Source organism: Pholis gunnellus (genome assembly GCF_910591455.1).
Source record: "Pholis gunnellus genome assembly, chromosome: 24".
Lineage (NCBI taxonomy): Eukaryota > Metazoa > Chordata > Actinopteri > Perciformes > Pholidae > Pholis > Pholis gunnellus.
This window is the reverse complement of record NC_136551.1, coordinates 875,393-892,462: the sequence shown is the minus strand read 5'-3', so window position 1 is coordinate 892,462 and position 17,070 is coordinate 875,393. Positions and strand designations below refer to the sequence as shown.

General features: G+C 48.8%; 2 protein-coding genes across 3 annotated transcripts; both read left to right on the top strand.

Moving 5' to 3' along the window:
- Nucleotides 1–121: 121 nt before the first annotated feature.
- On the top strand, nucleotides 122–8,212 carry nhej1 (nonhomologous end-joining factor 1). 2 transcript variants are annotated; one of them, XM_079185461.1, is made up of 9 exons: nucleotides 122–173; nucleotides 536–662; nucleotides 803–1,009; nucleotides 1,090–1,311; nucleotides 1,442–1,580; nucleotides 1,714–1,772; nucleotides 7,333–7,492; nucleotides 7,668–7,753; nucleotides 7,942–8,212. In XM_079185461.1, the coding sequence occupies exons 3-9, from the start codon at nucleotides 824–826 to the stop codon at nucleotides 8,020–8,022; spliced, it is 933 nt and encodes a 310-aa protein (XP_079041587.1). In that variant the 5' UTR covers nucleotides 122–173; nucleotides 536–662; nucleotides 803–823; the 3' UTR covers nucleotides 8,023–8,212. The 2 variants fall into 2 exon arrangements, with proteins under 2 accessions (XP_079041587.1, XP_079041588.1); XM_079185462.1 differs by having other exon boundaries at nucleotides 135–247.
- Nucleotides 8,213–9,488: 1,276 nt separating this feature from the next.
- LOC306715479 (indian hedgehog B protein-like) lies at nucleotides 9,489–16,731 on the top strand. The gene is made up of 3 exons (XM_079185871.1): nucleotides 9,489–10,314; nucleotides 13,210–13,471; nucleotides 14,995–16,731. The coding sequence occupies exons 1-3, from the start codon at nucleotides 10,015–10,017 to the stop codon at nucleotides 15,678–15,680; spliced, it is 1,248 nt and encodes a 415-aa protein (XP_079041997.1). The 5' UTR covers nucleotides 9,489–10,014; the 3' UTR covers nucleotides 15,681–16,731.
- Nucleotides 16,732–17,070: the final 339 nt, after the last annotated feature.

The window sequence follows — 17,070 nt, the reverse complement described above, 5'->3', positions numbered from 1 at the left end:
ACAGCAGAGTCATAAAGTGACTCATATGAGGATACAACGCTTCAGTTTCTATTTTACAGAAACGCTTCTACATCGACGCGGAACCTTTGAACTACGCTGTTGTTTCACGTCGGCGGTAGAATCCGGAACTGTCAACAGGAAGCGGCGGAGACGCAACGTCGCTTGTTTCAAACGTTGGTAGTTTAAAACTAAAAACGGTCTTGTTTCCGTCTTTGTGCTTATTGTACTGGGTAGATGTTATTCTGAAGTAAGTAGTGGGTTCTTACGATGTAGAAGAGGATTTAAACGTTACGTTATCTCGTTAGAATGTGTCTAAGAAGTGACGGAAGTTAAAATGCAGAGATGTGTGAATGGAGTCTGGTGTCAGGACATCCGCTCCCGTGTCCAGCTCTGAGAGGCTTTATATTGTAGTCATAAAGTTACTTATTTGGTATTTTTGCGATTTCCAAATTGGCATGAGTCAACCTCTGACACGCGCACTGTGTTTCAAATGACGACTGACGAGAAATTCCTCGTTTTTATTCCCCGAAAACAGGTCAGAAGAGAGCAGAGCTGCCGCTGCGGTCTCCCTCCTGCAAGGCAGTGATTATGCGGTCGGGACGGCGTCTGTAGCCCGGCTTTAACAGGTCTCAGTCCGGGCTGTGGGGACGCATTCCTGGGAGGTGAGTGATTAACTAAACAGGTTTGATTACGCTGTTATTTTCTGGGGTGTGGGCAGAGCTTCATCTTGGGTAGAAGTGCTTCATTCCTTTCCTTTTATTGAGTTCATCTTTTGGTCTGATGATGTCTGTTTCCTGTTCAGCGTGTCTTGTTTCGGGCCACGATGGCGGTCCGAGGAGCCCCCGCTGAGGTCCTCCTGCAGCGTCCCTGGCTCCCTGTGAGCATCAGCGGCTGCCAGCTCCTCGCCAAGAGCTGGTTCGGAGAAACGTCGTACCACATCCTGCTGACGGACGTTGACTGCGTGTGGGAAGAGAGGATGGACTCTGCAGCCATCCAGAAGAGAGCTCAGGTACACACAGCGCCGAGTTACTGATCCATCCGCTCACAGTCAGCCAGTTTCTCTTGATGGATCCGGGTCTCTTCCTCCAGGAGCTGAACCGACGTCTGAAAGCCGAGGTCAAAGCTTTCTTCTCCCACCTGTGTGAGGTGGTTCAGCCATGTCTGACAGGAAGTGACGGGCAACCCGGCGGCGAGGCCCAGATCTCCCTGAGGCGCCAGGAGGACGGGAACATCTGCATTAAGCTGAAGAGCGAGCTGGCGGAGCTGCCCGTCTACTGGGAGTTTCACTGCACCCCCGCCCCCGTCACTGTGGTACGCTCCACATTAGAACTCCTGAGTAGACGAGTGGATGAGGCTGCTGTGGCTTTAACGTGTCCCCAATGAGCCACACGGGCACGGTGGGTCTCCTCTCTCTCTGACAGCAGCAGGTGTGTGTTCTCAGGTGTGCGGTCAGCTGGTGCGCCCCCTGCTGGAGATGAGCCGCCTGCTGCAGCGGCAGGTGGAGCAGCTGGGAGGTCTGCTGGGGAGGAAGGACGCAGAGATCCAGGACTACAGAGAGAACGGAGCGGTGCTGAGCAGAGGTAGCACACACACACACACACACACACACAGTTTCTGAGCCACCAGGTTGAGTGAAGGTTTAACTTTTAGTGTCACCGAGAGTTTAAAATGTTTTATCAGATGTTCATAATTCAAATGTGTGTTTGAACCCAGAGCGGCTGCAGACGGTCGTCTTTGAGGAGAACACGTACAGAGAGGACTTCATGTCAAAGGTGAGAGGTCAGCACACACACACACACGGCCTGTTTTTACCGTCCTCTCTTTCGTCATCGTGCGTTACCGTCGGCCAATCAGAGCGGAGACCAGCGGCTGAGTTTTTAAGATTAAAAGTGTTTACTGTATTCAGGTGTGGAATTTCTCATCTCTGACTTTGTTGACCCCTGACTCCTCGTGTGTGTGTGTGTGTGTGTGTGTGTGTGTGTGTGTGTGTGTGTGTGTGTGTGTGTGTGTGTGTGTGTGTGTGTGTGTGTGTGTGTGTGTGTGTGTGTGTGTGTGTGTGTGTGTGTGTGTGTGTGTGTGTGTGTGTCCGTCCCAGTGTGACTGGGTATTTCAGATCTACCTGTGGTATTTTCAGAGACGCATTGTTTAAAGGTGGTTTCATGGAGGTTTTAAAGGTAAACATCAGCGGGTGTTTTTCCACCAGAAGTCACACCTGCGTATGTTTAATATGTTTGTATAAATATATTAATATATATGTGTATATATATATATAGTTTGGCTCTTCAGGTGCACCGTGTGGTGGTTGTTCAGTCTGTTGTTCAGGAAAGAATGTGTCGTTCAGCTGGTGGAAGCGTTCCAGCTCAGGTACGGAGAGACTCACGGAAAGTTACACCGGGGCCACAGGGGCCACAGGGCCGCTCTGTTTGCTGTTCTTGGTCATCCCGTCGTTGGGCAGCGGACAGTCGGACACCACAGAAGAAGAAGTGGATCAAAGTCTTCTTCCTTGTGGCAAATTCCACCGGGCTGCGACGAGGCCGCCTCCAGACCGAAGTCCAACGTGAAATAAAACTCGTCTGGGAAAAATGTCGCCGGGACGCGTCAAAGGGAGAGTCGTGTGTGTGTGTGTGTGTGTGTGTGTGTGTGTGTGTGTGTGTGTGTGTGTGTGTGTGTGTGTGTGTGTGTGTGTGTGTGTGTGTGTGTGTGTGAACCAGAGAGAATCAGCTGAAGGCGTTTGGCGTGTGTGTGCAGTATTTATCTATCGGGGTAGGGCCTTTGACTGTGAGTGTGTGTGTTTGTATCCGTCTCCTTGGCGACGCCGGCCACACACCATAATTACTGTTAATTAATCATTAGACTTTTTTCAGCTTCTTAAATGTTTTTTTTTATCATTATAGTTCATTTTTAATCTTGTTTTTAGAAAAGACAGCTTCATCTTTTATTTTGTTAGCTTCGGACAGAGCCATGCTAGCACTTTCCCCCCGTTTCCAGTCTTTATGCTAAGCTAAGCTAAGAGCGGGAGCTTCAACTCGAGCAGACAGTTGGATCTTACAGTTGTGTTGTTCACGTTCACATGTCGTTGGATAAACGCTGGAGTCTGTTTCATTCCTTCAACTTGAACCTCTTTGACTTTCACTCAGTTATTTACGTTGCTGGTGCCAACAGAGAGGCAGAGCAGACAAATACCTCCACCATGTCCACAAAGTGTGTGTGTGTGTGTGTCTGTGGCCTCCGTCTCCCACACCACGGGTTAGAGGGACAGCGAGAGAGAGCCGATGATGACAGGAGCAGCAGCTTTTATTTTCTGCTGCAGCTTTCCATGGACGCCCCTCCCCAGCAGCCCGGTACCACACAAACACCCCACCCAGCTCAGGTCAACATTTACATGGGTGGAATTAGCATGCGCTTCCCACTGACACACACACACACACACACACACACACACACACACACACACACACACACACACACACACACACACTTGGACTTAACTAAGCACAGGCTGAAGCTGGTTATGAAAAATGTTCAAATCCTTTTAGGATCACATCAGCTTCCCTTAGGGCCTATATTTGGTGTGTGTGTGTGTGTGTGTGTGTGTGTGTGTGTGTGTGTGCGTGTGTGTGTGTGTGTGTGTGTGTGTGTGTGTGCGGTAGCAGCTCGTGACCTGACAGAGGGGAGTGTCTGCTTGTCCACATAGAGCCGGCTGTGACGCATGCTGTTGGTTTTTCAGAGCTGTGTGTGTGTGTTTCTATCTTTATGTCTGCATGCATGACTGTGTGTGTGTGTGTGTGTGTGTGTGTGTGTGTGTGTGTGTCGTGGTGATGCATGCTTCACAGTGAGTCGTGCAGCTGCAGCGTCACAGTTGTCGGCTCTGAATTGAATTGTCACCGTTTGGGAACGCCGCCCGCTTCCTGTCTCACGTGTCGGCGGCTTCACGTCTTCGCAACAGTTTAACGACGTCTGACCGTCACCGTGGTCGCCGCCGACCACAGCGCCTCACTGGAGCTGCACACGGTCACTTAATTGAGCCAAAGCGTTGGCTGTTGAGTTCTGCCGTCCCTCTCTCCAAATGTCCCGCTCTTCCTGCTCAAACTGAAGGTTTCTCTAGTCGGGGTCGAGTTCCTTCTGCACAGAGCAGAGATCTCTGTGGCTCTGGTGAACGCGCCGGTCACGCTTCAATGCTGCACAACCGGACGAGTCAAATCCTAATATCTGTTCTAAGTTAAGAGCAGGGCGGGACACCACACGGACCTCACCGAGTCCAAAATACACACTTTAACTGTAAGCAGCCTTAGAAGAGGGACGAGGAGCAGAATCCTAAATCTACTCTCTTCTGAGGCTCATCCGAGTTATGGGACAGAATGAGAGGGTTGGAGGGGAGGAAGGTCTCTCCTCTTCCTCCTCGGTGAATCATTGACTCTCATAAAGAGCAGCGAGCGTCTCTTTGTCTCACGTACCTGAGGAATTCAGGACCTGGGTGGTGAGACGGAGAGGAGGACGCGTCAACATCAAAGTGTTGTTGAACTCACAAAGTTCAGCTTCCAGGATATTCTCTGATTCACCTAATGTGGGGACAGCAGATTAGGACTGAGGGGACCAAGCAGGACCTGGTCTGTTCAGGTCTGGGTCAGTAGGACCTGGTCCCTCTGGATGGACACTTTGACTACTTCCTGACGTGTTACAGACTAAAACTATGAGAGTAATCTTCAGCATCAGTCCGTGTTTCTGAACCTTAAAGAGCAACAAAACAAACACACAGCCCAGGCTCCGCCCCCTCCTCCATGTGTCTTCTGTCAGTTGCACACAGTTTTCCACAGGGTTGTCCCCCCCGGTCCAGGTCTGTAATTAGGCCCTCTGTGGCCTGGCTGCTCCCCCTCTACAGCTGCCGGCCCGGAGCGGCCCGAGTGCGGCGTCCCGCAAAGACATCACGAAGACGGAGAGCAGCAACACAGAACACGAGCGCGCACACGAGAACACGACGCCGTGTTTCATTCCACGAAGCGCTAACGAGGAACTGAAGCTCCATAAAGAACAAATATCAGAAACACATCTACCCAAAACTAGAGAACATCGTTCCTAAGGCTGATATCTGAGTGTAAAAACTACAAACCCACAAAAGTTAAGCGGAGACGTGATGTTTAAGAGCTATGCCAATATTCAAGAGTGTTAAAAACAGAACAATCACACTTTAAATGAAGCAGTTTGTTTTTTAAAGATAGTTTAAAGGTCTCAGATGTGATGAATGAATGAGGGTCTCTGGGTTCTGCTGGTTTTCAGTTGACTTATTTTTGAGGACGAGCGTTAAAAAGTGTGACGTGATGATGAACCAAAGTGAGACATCACTGCGACGCGTTGTGTGCGTCACCGCCCTGGAGGGAGACGAGAGGCCACGGGACCGGTGAAAGGTGTGGATGGCGTCAAAGCAGAGAGGATTCTGGGAGATGTACTCGCTTCACTGCTGACGTCACGCCGGTGTTGTCTAGTCGGGTTAGATCCTCGTTGCCGACTCACTTACTCGCCCTCGTTACCCACAATGCACCTCGACCGCCAGCGGGTGTGTTGTGCTAGTTAGCCGCTAATGTAGCACGAGGCCTCTAGCCTGCAGCTACAGAGGTCTCACTCCTCAAAAACTAAACCTCCAGACTTTTTGTTAAAACTTGTCTTCAGACCCGACTCAAGTGACATCACTTGAGGCCGTTTATCGGACTTCACACGGCTCGCTCAGGAGCCACGGACACCCGAGGGACCAGATCTTTGTTGCACCTGAGTCGGATGAAAACCTGGAGTCCTTCAGAGAGGAATGAGGGAGAGTAAACACGAGAGGAAGACGAGGGAGAGGGAGACTCTTCGGCACCAGGTCGTCTAAACTCCGAGCTGTTTACCTGCTAATAATAGAGGACCACGCGGCCCCCCTTCCTCTCATCACCTTCACCACATGATGCTTTACTCTGCGGTAGGGGAGGAGTCAGGAGGCCACCAGGTGAGCGCTCCTCCTCCTCCTGTTGGAGGACTTTGTTCTGTTACAAGAGGAGGGAGGAACTTTCCACAACATCACTCAGCCCGACTAAACAGCGGAGAGGTTATTGACCCGCTGTAATCTCCTCTTTTTATTCCTCGTCTGAGGCTCCGGTCAGATAACCGCTCTCCTCTCCACGTAGAGAGGTACGGAAGCCCCTCAGTGCCAAATACAGCAAAGCAAAAACACACTTCATCATTCTCACTTTGCTCTTCTGTTTTGGTGAAAACCGAGTCTCAGACTTTGAGCATCTTTCTGTTCGTTGACTTGTTCCACGCTGCTCTGTGATTGGCTGAGAGTGTATAAATGAATCACCACTAAAGAAGGACCGGTTCCTCTTCAGTGTGTGTTTGTTTCCTCTCCTGGCACAGATAGGCTTCCATAGCGAGGAGGAGGGGCTAAAACCGATCAAATAAGAGCCAACTGAACCCCACGTTTCACATCAAATAATGTGAAGTGAGCCGGCGGGCGAGAGAGGAGGGGAAGTGGATAAAACGAGAGAATAAGGTGGGCTTTCTGCTGCACATTGCTTTCTCTGTGCCCAAAGCAGAACTAAGCCTCACCAGATCATTTACATTTATTTTTACGATATTTAAACAAACAAATAACAAAAATAAATCAATGCAAAACCTCTAAACCTGACCAAAGTGTGTTTAGGAGCCCCTCTGCCCTGACAGCGAGCGGGAGACCACCAATTTCTCCCGGTCAATATTTGAGGAGCTAATTCGGAGAGTTTGTCCTCCATTGGGGGGAAAAAGAGGGATTTAGTGTTTTTCTACACGTCGGCCGTGCGTTTGCATAATGTCGCAGGAGTTTACACGCACCCTTATCTGTGTGTGTGTGTGTGTGTGTGTGTGTGTGTGTGTGTGTGTGTGTGTGTGTGTGTGTGTGTGTGTGTGTGTGTGTGTGTTTCAGTTGTTCCTGCTCTACCTGTGCTCAGCTGTGCCAATAATGCAGCTTTGATTAGAGGCTTATCGCAGCTCCGTCACACCTCAGCCATGTGACTCCCTCGACAGGGCCGTAAAGCAAACACACCCGGAGCACCGAGCTGCGTCAAACGCACACTTTCATGCTTTAAGTTCATGCAGCTGATTATTTATTTTCAATATTTTATTTTGCCTTTTAAAGCTGCACAACCGAGCCGATCGACTAAACGTAAAAGCAGTTCAGAAGTGAAGAATCTACCCGGAGTCAGAAACACAAAACACTAGAGATGAGCAGCAAGAAGTCTGTCAGTGACGGCTTAAGTTCTATATGTACAGTGTGTAACTCCATCTTTGTGTTCAGGAGGAGAATAAGCGAGTCTTTCTTCCCATCAGGCTCTTCCTCTGCTGCGTTCTGAGCAGACGGACGCTCTGGGCTTCGACGCCGACCTCCAGTATCTGTACGCAGCCGTCGTCGCCCGGAACGCCCGGAAACGCAAACTGTCTGAGGAGCAACAACCAGCCGGCGAAGAAGCAGCCGTCGCCTCGTCTGGAGGTCTGTTTGATGAAACACAAGATCCAGAATGCACTGCTGCAACTACTGATCGTATATTTATAAAATCTCAGATATTCAAAGTAAAGTTTAGGTATAAAAGCCTCACATTGAGCTGCTTCATGTCAGAGCAGCACTGTAGGAAACTAAAACGGTCCTGTGTGTCCTCGCCCTCCAGCTGGAGCCGTCTGCAGTGAAGCAGGTGAGGACGGGCCGGAGGACGCAGCTGGAGCCAAGATGGCCGACAGACGTGCAGCACAGCAGGTACGACGGGGTTACATCGTTCACTGACTGGGTAACAATAATAGAGACCAGAAGAAGAAAGGACACACGGGATTCATTACGAATACTTTACAATTATATAAAGGAAAGAGATGAACCATGAAAGAAATACAGACGCAAGTATAAAAGCTGCTTCATAACAAATATCCGTCACTTCCTGTCCTCTCCAGTCTCTGCCGGTCCGGTCCAACCCCGCAGAGCGAGCGTCCTCCAAACCAAAGAAGAAGAAGGGGGTGGGCCTGTTCCGATGAGCGCGAGCAGTAGAGACGCAGCTCTTTTATCCTTTTGGTGCTTTTAAACCCGTATTTTTAACATTTTAAACACTTGTTTTTAATTAAGGTGAAGATTATTTTCTTACTAAAGGCTTTTAGATTAATAATGCAATTAAATATTATTCAATATTTTAAAGTGTGGAACTCAAACTATTAATTAAAGATGTAAAGATAATTTTGATGGCTGTTTTTGTCCGTTATTAATGAAACACTTTCATTTAAATGTAGTCCTGTAAACACTGTGTTTTCGAGCATCCAGACCTCTTTTTATTTCCTTGTCTTTAGTTGTGGGAGCCGGGATCGTCTGTTTGCGTCTGTAGCTTCTCTGTGAAGTGGTCTCAGACGATAACGAGCCCACGGCGGTCGATGGAGCTCTTCAGAGCTCCGTGAGATGTTGACTCAAGGTGTTGCAGCATCTGGAGAATGCCATTGAAGTTTTAGATGAAAAGTCTCTGTTTGCCCGACAGATTTCAAGAGTTTCTGTGTGACAAGAGGGACTGAAGAGTGGCGTCATGGAAATGATCTTTACTGTTTCTGTCCTGGAGTTTAAACCATATCTAAGTCTAAGTTCTTATTTATGTGAAGAAATAATCCATTTACCAGTCAAATGAAAATGAATCTTCAACCGTTTTTCAAACAACAGAGCCAAATAGGATCAGACTCCTGCTGCCGTTCTTGGTCTGATGTGTCTGTAAACTAAATCATTTTGGAGCGTTTGTCACAAAACCAGACATGTGAGGACGTCTCCACAAGACATCCCAGCAGATTATTCCTCATTTGTGACCGGTTTAAAGAAGACTCTTATCTTTTGACTTTGTCAAATCTCGTAAATAAAGTATTCATATTTCACTTTGGGCCCCTGGAGGTCCTCAGACCCTCAGATCCTTTCACAGAATGATTAACCTGAAAGAGTTTGAACACCAAAGAAAGCAGCTTGTGAGTGTTTTTATATCGAGATATTAATATAAAGATGGCGGAGAGATGAAACCTTTTAACTTTTAGTGACTCAGCATCGGGTGCTGCGTTCATGTCCGGTCGTAGTTCTTTACTTTACTGCAGGAGAATCTTACAACACTCAAAAGATGCAGAATCAGGCTGCTCCTTCATACAGCTGCTTGTTGGCAAAGGGAGTTCTGGGAAATGTAGGAAATCTCTAGAATCACGAGATTGAAAAGCAAGACCCTTGAAGGGGTCCCTGATGGATAGCTTAATGTCGTTATGAGGATCTGTTTATTACAGGAGGGGTGAGAACGTTTGAACGCGCGCACCTGCTCGTGCGTCTTAACTTGAAGATGAGGGTCCAAAGGACAGAGAGCACGCGCCTGCCCGGACGGTCTCGTGGCTCTGTGTGTGTGTCTGTCCTCTTGGCTGACAGTGTACACATGAAGGCGGCCGCGGGGCCCGTGCCACCCCGGTGGGAGGAGAGGACGGAGCGGAGGGCAGGTCCAGCAGGGCGCGGTCTTCTTCTTCTCCCGCGGCACCTCATCTGTACTGTCGTAGGATCTCTTCCACTTCTGCCAGCAGCCCTGCGCCACAGGGACGCATTGAGAACCAACCCGAGAGGCAGAAAAACCGCTGCGGGGACACCCTTTGACCGCCGTGCCCAACAGGCGCAGCCAGACTGCGCACCGCGCGCCTCCGCGTCTGTCTGCTGCGCTTTTCTCACAGCTCCGACACAGAGAGGCAGCTTTGAACCTGCCTGCCAAGATAAACTCACCTCGCCTATTTATGCCCCTGCCTCCGCGTGCACTCGGGACAGGAGAGAGTCAGCCGCTCAGAGGACAGGTTCAGGTCTTTCCGAGTCGTCTCCAGCGGCGCACTGGCCACTTTTACGCGCCGGGAATGGCCACTTTTGGGGACTCGGGAATGAGTCCTGCTCCGTTACCTCCACTCTAGAATCATAAAGGGGGACCCACGCATCAAGAGAAGTACAGCCACCCGCCGGGGGGTCACACACCGGCCCGGGGCGGAATGCTGCTGCCGACGCTGGTGACGTGCCTCGCCGGGTGCGCCTTTCTCCTCTCGCCGGTCAGCGAGGGTTGCGGGCCGGGTAGAGGCTACGGCAAGAGGCGGTCACCCCGGAAGCTCGCGCCGCTCGCCTACAAGCAGTTCAGCCCCAACGTGGCCGAGAAGACTTTAGGGGCCAGCGGGAGATACGAAGGGAAAATAAGCCGGAACTCTGAGCGCTTCAAGGACCTCACCCCGAACTACAACCCCGACATCATCTTCAAGGATGAGGAGAACACAGGTGCAGACCGCATGATGACACAGGTAACCTTCCCGGACACCGTAGTGCCTTTGAGCCATTAAAGGCTGCTTAATAAGGGGGCATTTCAGTGCGTTATAGTGCACTTTGCCCAGTCTTTAAACGCGTGGACACTGTTATCTTTTTCCGCATGTCTTGTTGACTCAAGGCTCGTCCCTGCAGAAAGAATCCGTCTCAACAAACACACTGCATATTTTCTTTAGAATCTGGATAAGAGCCATTGATATTCTGCATAATGAGATGACTCAGCACTCTCAGATTAGTACTTCTGCTAAATAAAACTACATTTTAAATTTTTTTAAACTGGATTTTTCTTGCTGCTCGTTGAGAAACTGATTAGAAAACCTGCGTGTTTGCTCAACTCTTTGTTCAGTCAATTCTTCAAACCCCTGCAGCTGTTGACTCAGTGCAGCTTGAATCACAGCTCTCCTCTTCTGCTCCACATGGACCTTCAGAGGGTCACTGTGGGCAGCTCGTGCGTAAAAGAGGGCAACCCCGTCTAAAAATGTATGGAAACGCGGTCGCTCTTAATTAAAACACTATGTCCTCTGTTTTACATCATGTTTTTTGGTGGAAAAACAGCCAAACGTCGTATTTGGTTAGAGCCCGGGTCAAGCGGGTCCTGATGTTTACCGTTTTCGTTTTTAGCCCGACTGGCCACAGTTAACAGTCGCCTTTTGGACTGTCAGAATTTTTTACGACACCGTCATTGATGTGGCCCCGCGTGGAATTTATTTGACTCCCAATTTCCCCAGGAATAACGTATTTATATCTGGCTCTTGTGACCGCGGGCTTCCTCTCCGAGCGGCAGCGCTTATGTCCACAGACCCACGTGGGGAATGAAAGCGCGCACTCCCGTCTGGAGCTGTCACCTCGCCGCGTGTACTGCAAGAAATATCCTCCGGAGCGAGTCACTTCAGCTGAGTTTACTGCACGAGATCAAGTTTTAAAATGCAAGAGGCGAAAATCAGCAGTGAGAGATGATTCCGTTTGTCTTCTGGCTTCATTAGATGTTTTTCTTAGAGCAAACACATGAAGATCAAATCAGCCCACGTGAACTTTGTTGAAGAAATACAAAGTAAAGTCAACTTTTTCAGGTGAAACGGCTCCAAACTGGACATTTTTTGCAGCGCGCACCCCGAGCCGCTGTGCGTCAGCGTCGCAGACCTGCACACAATTTATGGGCTCCAAGCCGCAGGAGACAGCCTCCTGTTTGTCTTTTACTATTCCGTGTTACGCTTGTGTTTGTTTTCGCAGCACACATGTGCAGAAATAGCCCACTTCACTTGTGTTGAAGCCTTAATTATACACATTTTTATTCGCTTTTTCCGGGGCGCTGCGCGCTGCATACAGACGCGTCTGTTCAGCGGCGAAGCCACACTGCCATGAAATACCACTCCTCATATTTAACTCGGTCTTTTTAATCAGCTTAGTTCTCTTTTCGGTGCACAAGTAAAGACATGCAAGACGTGCACGTTGATCTCACTTCTCTGCAGTCAGTGGCCGCTTTGATGTCGAGGACTTCCTGCAGACATGATGCGTAAAAGATGCTCAGAAAGGCAGATCCCCGAGCATCCTCTACACGGCCTCATTGCATTTGAATAAAGAGAGGACGCTTTGTTTTGTGCAGATTTTGTCCCCTCGTGTGATGAAAAGTAGACTGTTCGTGAGACGCGGTGACCTGCAGGACGTTTAGAGGTGTGCATAGCGCGTCCAGTGTTTGTGCAGCCAGCGGTTTAGTGCTCCAACCGCCCCGACAGAAACCCCCGTCGATCTGTACACCTTGAAAGGAAAAGCAACAAAATGTATCGTCTGATTTATGAAGTCCAGCTCGTTGCTGTGACCGCAGTGAAAACACGCGCCGTTAAAATCCACAGTGAACACCGTGAAAAGGCATCTGTGGCCACCGAGACACGAGCTATTCTTATCACAGCGACGTGGAAAAAGACATTTACGGGTTTAATCCCACGTTTCACTCTGAGAGTCATGAAACGAGACGCTGTAGGGAAATACAAGACGTCCTAGTCATGATTACATTTAGATTTCACTTCTTCTGTTAGTCGAGTGCATGAACACGTCCCTCTGGATCTCATCTGAAAGAGTTACGAGCTTTTAAAAGCGTCACATCTTCAGTTGACCGTTTCAAAATGAACATTTTACAAGTAAAGTAAAAAGCCAAGTGTCATCAAATCAAACAAGTAAAACGTTGAGTTGAAGTGAAGTGAAATAACGTCTTTATTGTTTAGATGTTTAACTCGTGCAGCACATCTTTGGTCAACTGGTTCCTAAATATCTGGACTCCCCGTTAGTGGGAAACAGCGCCCTCAGTAGGCTGCTATGTGCTACTTTAGAATAACGTGAGTCACATCGTTTCCTCTTTATCATGTTCTAACTGAGAACAAAGCTCTTATTTGGTTTTAAAGTTCACATGTTATCATCCTGTTAAATTCATCCAAACGTGGTTATTTGACCTGTTTGAGTGTTAAAGATTAGCAGCGCCCCCTTCAGGCCAATCGGAGCTTTTCTTTTTAACAAGTCCTCCCCTTTAATGAGGCGTTCAGGTGTGTGTGAGGCGTCACACTGGGTGAGATTAACGGAGCTGACTGGAGGATTTATTGGGCACAGCAGAGTCCTTCAATCGGCCCTCTCACCTTATGTTTGCTCACCGCGACCAGACTCCAGGTTTAGAGGGACCCTGAGGACCTCTTGTTCATGTAGAACCCCCCACCCCCCCCCCACCCCTCCATCCATCCTCTGCATCGCCTCCCTTCTCTCACCACACAGAGAAAACATCAGAGCTGGAACAGCAGGGGTGCATTGTGGGAAGTCTGAAGCCCCAGAAGGAGGGGGAACATTGAATGCATGTAGATGTGAACAGCCGTGTGTGTGTTTCCCTGCAGCGCTGCAAAGACAAGCTGAACTCTCTGGCCATCTCGGTGATGAACCTGTGGCCCGGGGTCCGTCTGCGGGTCACCGAGGGCTGGGACGAGGACGGCCACCACTCGGAGGAGTCGCTGCACTACGAGGGCCGGGCCGTGGACATCACCACCTCGGACCGAGACCGGAACAAGTACGCCATGCTGGCGCGGCTGGCGGTGGAGGCCGGGTTCGACTGGGTCTACTACGAGTCCAAGGCCCACATCCACTGCAGCGTCAAGTCAGGTGAGAGGACCAGGTTTGGTTTTTCAAAGTAAAAGCCTCAGGACGTCTACTCAGAAGAGTTCCTTACATCAGGAGAGAAGCTGCTTCTCATATATCTCACACTCAGATATCTGCTCAGCTTTCCTACAGCTAAAGCTAAAGCTAACGTCTCAAAGCATCTTTAAAAAGTATCTTTTGTAGCTGAACGTCTCGTAGGACACAAACTCCCAGTGTGCATCTCTTCAGCCTTAGTTCAGTATACTGGGCCTGAACCTTCTTCAGCTTTAAAGTTGACTAATCCTGAAGCTTTAACTGAGTAACATGTCCATGTAAACATTCCTTCAGGCTCTTCCTGCTCTTCCCTGATCACTAACCTTCCTCTCTTGCATCTTAACTGTCTTCAGCTTTTATATTTCCTCTTTTTCTCCATCTGCCTCGTCTGCCACTCACCCCACGTTTAAGTTCCACATCACGTCGACAGTTTTTGCTGATCTGCACTTTATAGAACAAAGATTGAGCCGATTACGGAGGAGGAACGTGTTTCACGATGAAGACGTTAACGAACAGAAAGTTTAAAGAAGCGTCTATAAATCATGTGGGAGGATTTCATTTGAACACTTTGTTTCTTTCTCATCCAGAGAAGGTAACACGTGTAGATTGCATGTTAACACAAAGGAGGAGATGAGCTGCTGAGGTCTGCAGACACGTTCACGTTCACGTTCAGGCTCCACATATTCCACTCAGTCTGTGCAGAATGTGCCGTCACCAGTGCTGAAAGTCACACGGTCTTCACAGTTCAAACGCCTCCTTCACACGTTTGTGGTAACTGAGATTCTCCTCCTTCTTTCTCCTTGTTTCCTACTTTATCTCTCCTTTCCTTTCCTTTCTCTCCTCCTCTCCCAGATCGGGTTGCGAGGGCCCAGTCCTTGACTTGATCAGAAGGGCAACCAATCAAGTTGGTATTTTTCTCATGTTTTTGATTTATCCTTTTTATTTTAACAATATTCTCCCTTTTTTGCTCAAAACTCCTCAAAAGAGAGAAGTCAGCAAATCCCCCCAAATCCTCCTTCAATACACTTAAAGGGGGGCAGCTGAGGAAACGGCCACTAGGGGGCAGCAAAGCACCAGAGAGTTCTTTATTTAAAGATCAAACTATTCTGATGAAGAACCGAGTCTGTATGATGACGCTTCAGGAAGCTGCATCTAATATAATAACCATTCAAATGAATTCTTTGTTAAATAATATGTATTATATACATATAAACTGTATGTTAAATAAATATGACAGATGCCTATAAATGTTTCTAGCGTTTGAAAAGAGCTGATGCTGCAGGTTCTCCTGCTCTGCTCCTTCCTCCTCCAGGTGAGCCATCTGATCACCTGGCCTTGGCTTTCCTCCTCTCCCCAATTATGTATCCCCAGACAGACTTAAGACAGTCCTCCAGTGTCACACACACACACACACACACACACACACACACACACACACACACACACACACACACACACACGTGCTTATTGGTATCCTGTTGGACCTCCTTCAGATCACTCCATGGCGGCTAAATCTGGAGGTTGTTTCCCCGGCGAGGCCTCGGTGACGTTGGCGAGCGGCGGTCAGAAGTCCATCGGCGACCTGCGACCTGGCGAGCGAGTCCTGGCGTCGGCGGGCAGCGACGGCAGCGGCGAGCTGGTTTTCAGCGAAGTGCTGGTCTTCCTGGACCGCGACCCCGTCACCTGGAAGCTCTTCTACACGCTGCATACGGAGGCCGGGGCCCGCCTCTCGCTCACCGCCGCCCACCTGATATTCGTGTCCGAGGGGAACTGCTCAGAGGGGGCGCTGCCGGCCCGCGGCGCCCTCAGGGCCGCGTACGCCAGCGACGCCCAGCCGGGACAGTGCGTGCTGGTGTCGCAGGGGGAGGCGGGTCGGGGGCGTCTGTCCCGGATCACCCGGGTCAGCGTGAGCGAGAGCAGGGGGGCGTTTGCACCGCTGACCCAGCAGGGGACGCTGGTGGTGGACGGGGTGGTGGCGTCCTGCTACGCGGTGGTGGACCAGCACTCCCTGGCCCACTGGGCCTTCTCGCCGCTCCGGCTGATCCACAGCTGGACCGGTACCACTGGGAGCCACCGGGACGGGATCCACTGGTACTCCAGGCTTTTACACTGGCTGGGGAGGATGCTGCTGGACTCGGGACGCCTCCACCCGCTGGGGGCCGCTCAGGACGACAGGTGAGGACGGGACAAAGGCCACATGGGTGGAGACTTTCTTTTAACTGGGATGACCCGGGTACCAGCCTGTACAGGACCATGATGGACCGCCTGACGAGACGGGAGACGTTTGGGTTCCTGCTGAGGCATGATGGGAGTTTTTTTAACAAGGAGCTGTGAACTGACACAGATGAAATACAAGAAACACTCAAAGACTTCAAGTGACTCTGTGGAACAATAATCCCTTAATAATCCCTTAATCTACTCTTAAAAACACCTTAAAGTGTTATTACGGTCTGAAACGTGTTCAGGTTTTAAGGGATTCAGGTATTCGATAGTATATCTTGAGGTATAAATGTCATAAATTAAATGATTTTAAAAATATATTTAGTGTTTTTAAATGGTTAAAAAAACGTACACATGACGGAAAAAACATCCCTGAGATTTCACCTTAAATGAAAAATAAAGGCACTCTAAAGGGTATAATTTAAGGGATTTTTTTGTGGGTTTTTACCTCTTAAATAATTCAGATATTTATGACAAATACAACATTATATACAATGAATTACCCCATGAAATCATATTACAAACTGCTTCACTGTTACTGGATAAATACCACATGGTATGAAAGCAATCCCTGAATTCTCATCTTAATTAAATATAAAGGCACGTTTAAGGTACGCTGTATATTATGGGATGGTTTTCATGTTGTTTAAGGGGTTCGTGCCCCACAAACACCCTTTAATCTGTGATGAACCCCATAAAGAATCATTAATGTGCTATAATCCATTCATTTATACATGAACCTGAACATCTTAAATCTATCAGTACTTGATTCAAATGAGTAAATGAAGGTGTTATTAGCACTCACAACACGCAGGTAATCAGCTATAACGTATCATATTACACTCCCATCAAAGCCCATCACACTCTGAATATGAATGGTTGATTCGTGGTGTTTTAAGGTTTCTTAGTGAAGTCCACTGGTGTGTCATATTCTATGTAACATTATTAGAATAAATCATAGAGTGTATTTAAGTGTTATTTGTTTACAGAAATCCAATAATGTTTAAGAAGTTATTTTGGTTGAAGAGATATGAAAAGATTTATTTTTTAAATTAAATTATATGTAAATGAGCTGAGTGTTGTTTTTCTTGAATCCGTGGACACCTGATGAAAGGTGCGGATGACCCGCTGACACCTGAACGCACCATCAGTGACATCTACCGGCTGCAGGAGTGTCCTGTGTCCTGTGTCTGCGTCCTGTGTCTGCGTGAGGACTGATTTAGCCCTCACGTCTGACTGTGTGCATAAATAAGGCCGTGCGTAAAGACGGACACACCGGTTGCATGTATGCAGCAGATGTCGGCTAATAATACCAACCTGCTGCGCCTTTAAGAGGAAGACTGAGGAGG

What these genes read in the sequence shown, in the direction of transcription:
- nhej1 (XM_079185461.1), top strand. Translation starts at nt 824, where the DNA reads ATGGCGGTCCGAGGAGCCCCCGCTGAGGTCCTCCTGCAGCGTCCCTGG. An exon ending in CCATCCAGAAGAGAGCTCAG is followed by an intron (nt 1,010 to 1,089) that starts GTACACACAGCG and finishes CTCTTCCTCCAG; the next exon opens with GAGCTGAACCGACGTCTGAA. An exon ending in AGCCGTCGCCTCGTCTGGAG is followed by an intron (nt 7,493 to 7,667) that starts GTCTGTTTGATG and finishes CTCGCCCTCCAG; the next exon opens with CTGGAGCCGTCTGCAGTGAA.
- LOC306715479 (XM_079185871.1), top strand. Translation starts at nt 10,015, where the DNA reads ATGCTGCTGCCGACGCTGGTGACGTGCCTCGCCGGGTGCGCCTTTCTC. An exon ending in CAGACCGCATGATGACACAG is followed by an intron (nt 10,315 to 13,209) that starts GTAACCTTCCCG and finishes GTTTCCCTGCAG; the next exon opens with CGCTGCAAAGACAAGCTGAA. An exon ending in CCACTGCAGCGTCAAGTCAG is followed by an intron (nt 13,472 to 14,994) that starts GTGAGAGGACCA and finishes GACCTCCTTCAG; the next exon opens with ATCACTCCATGGCGGCTAAA.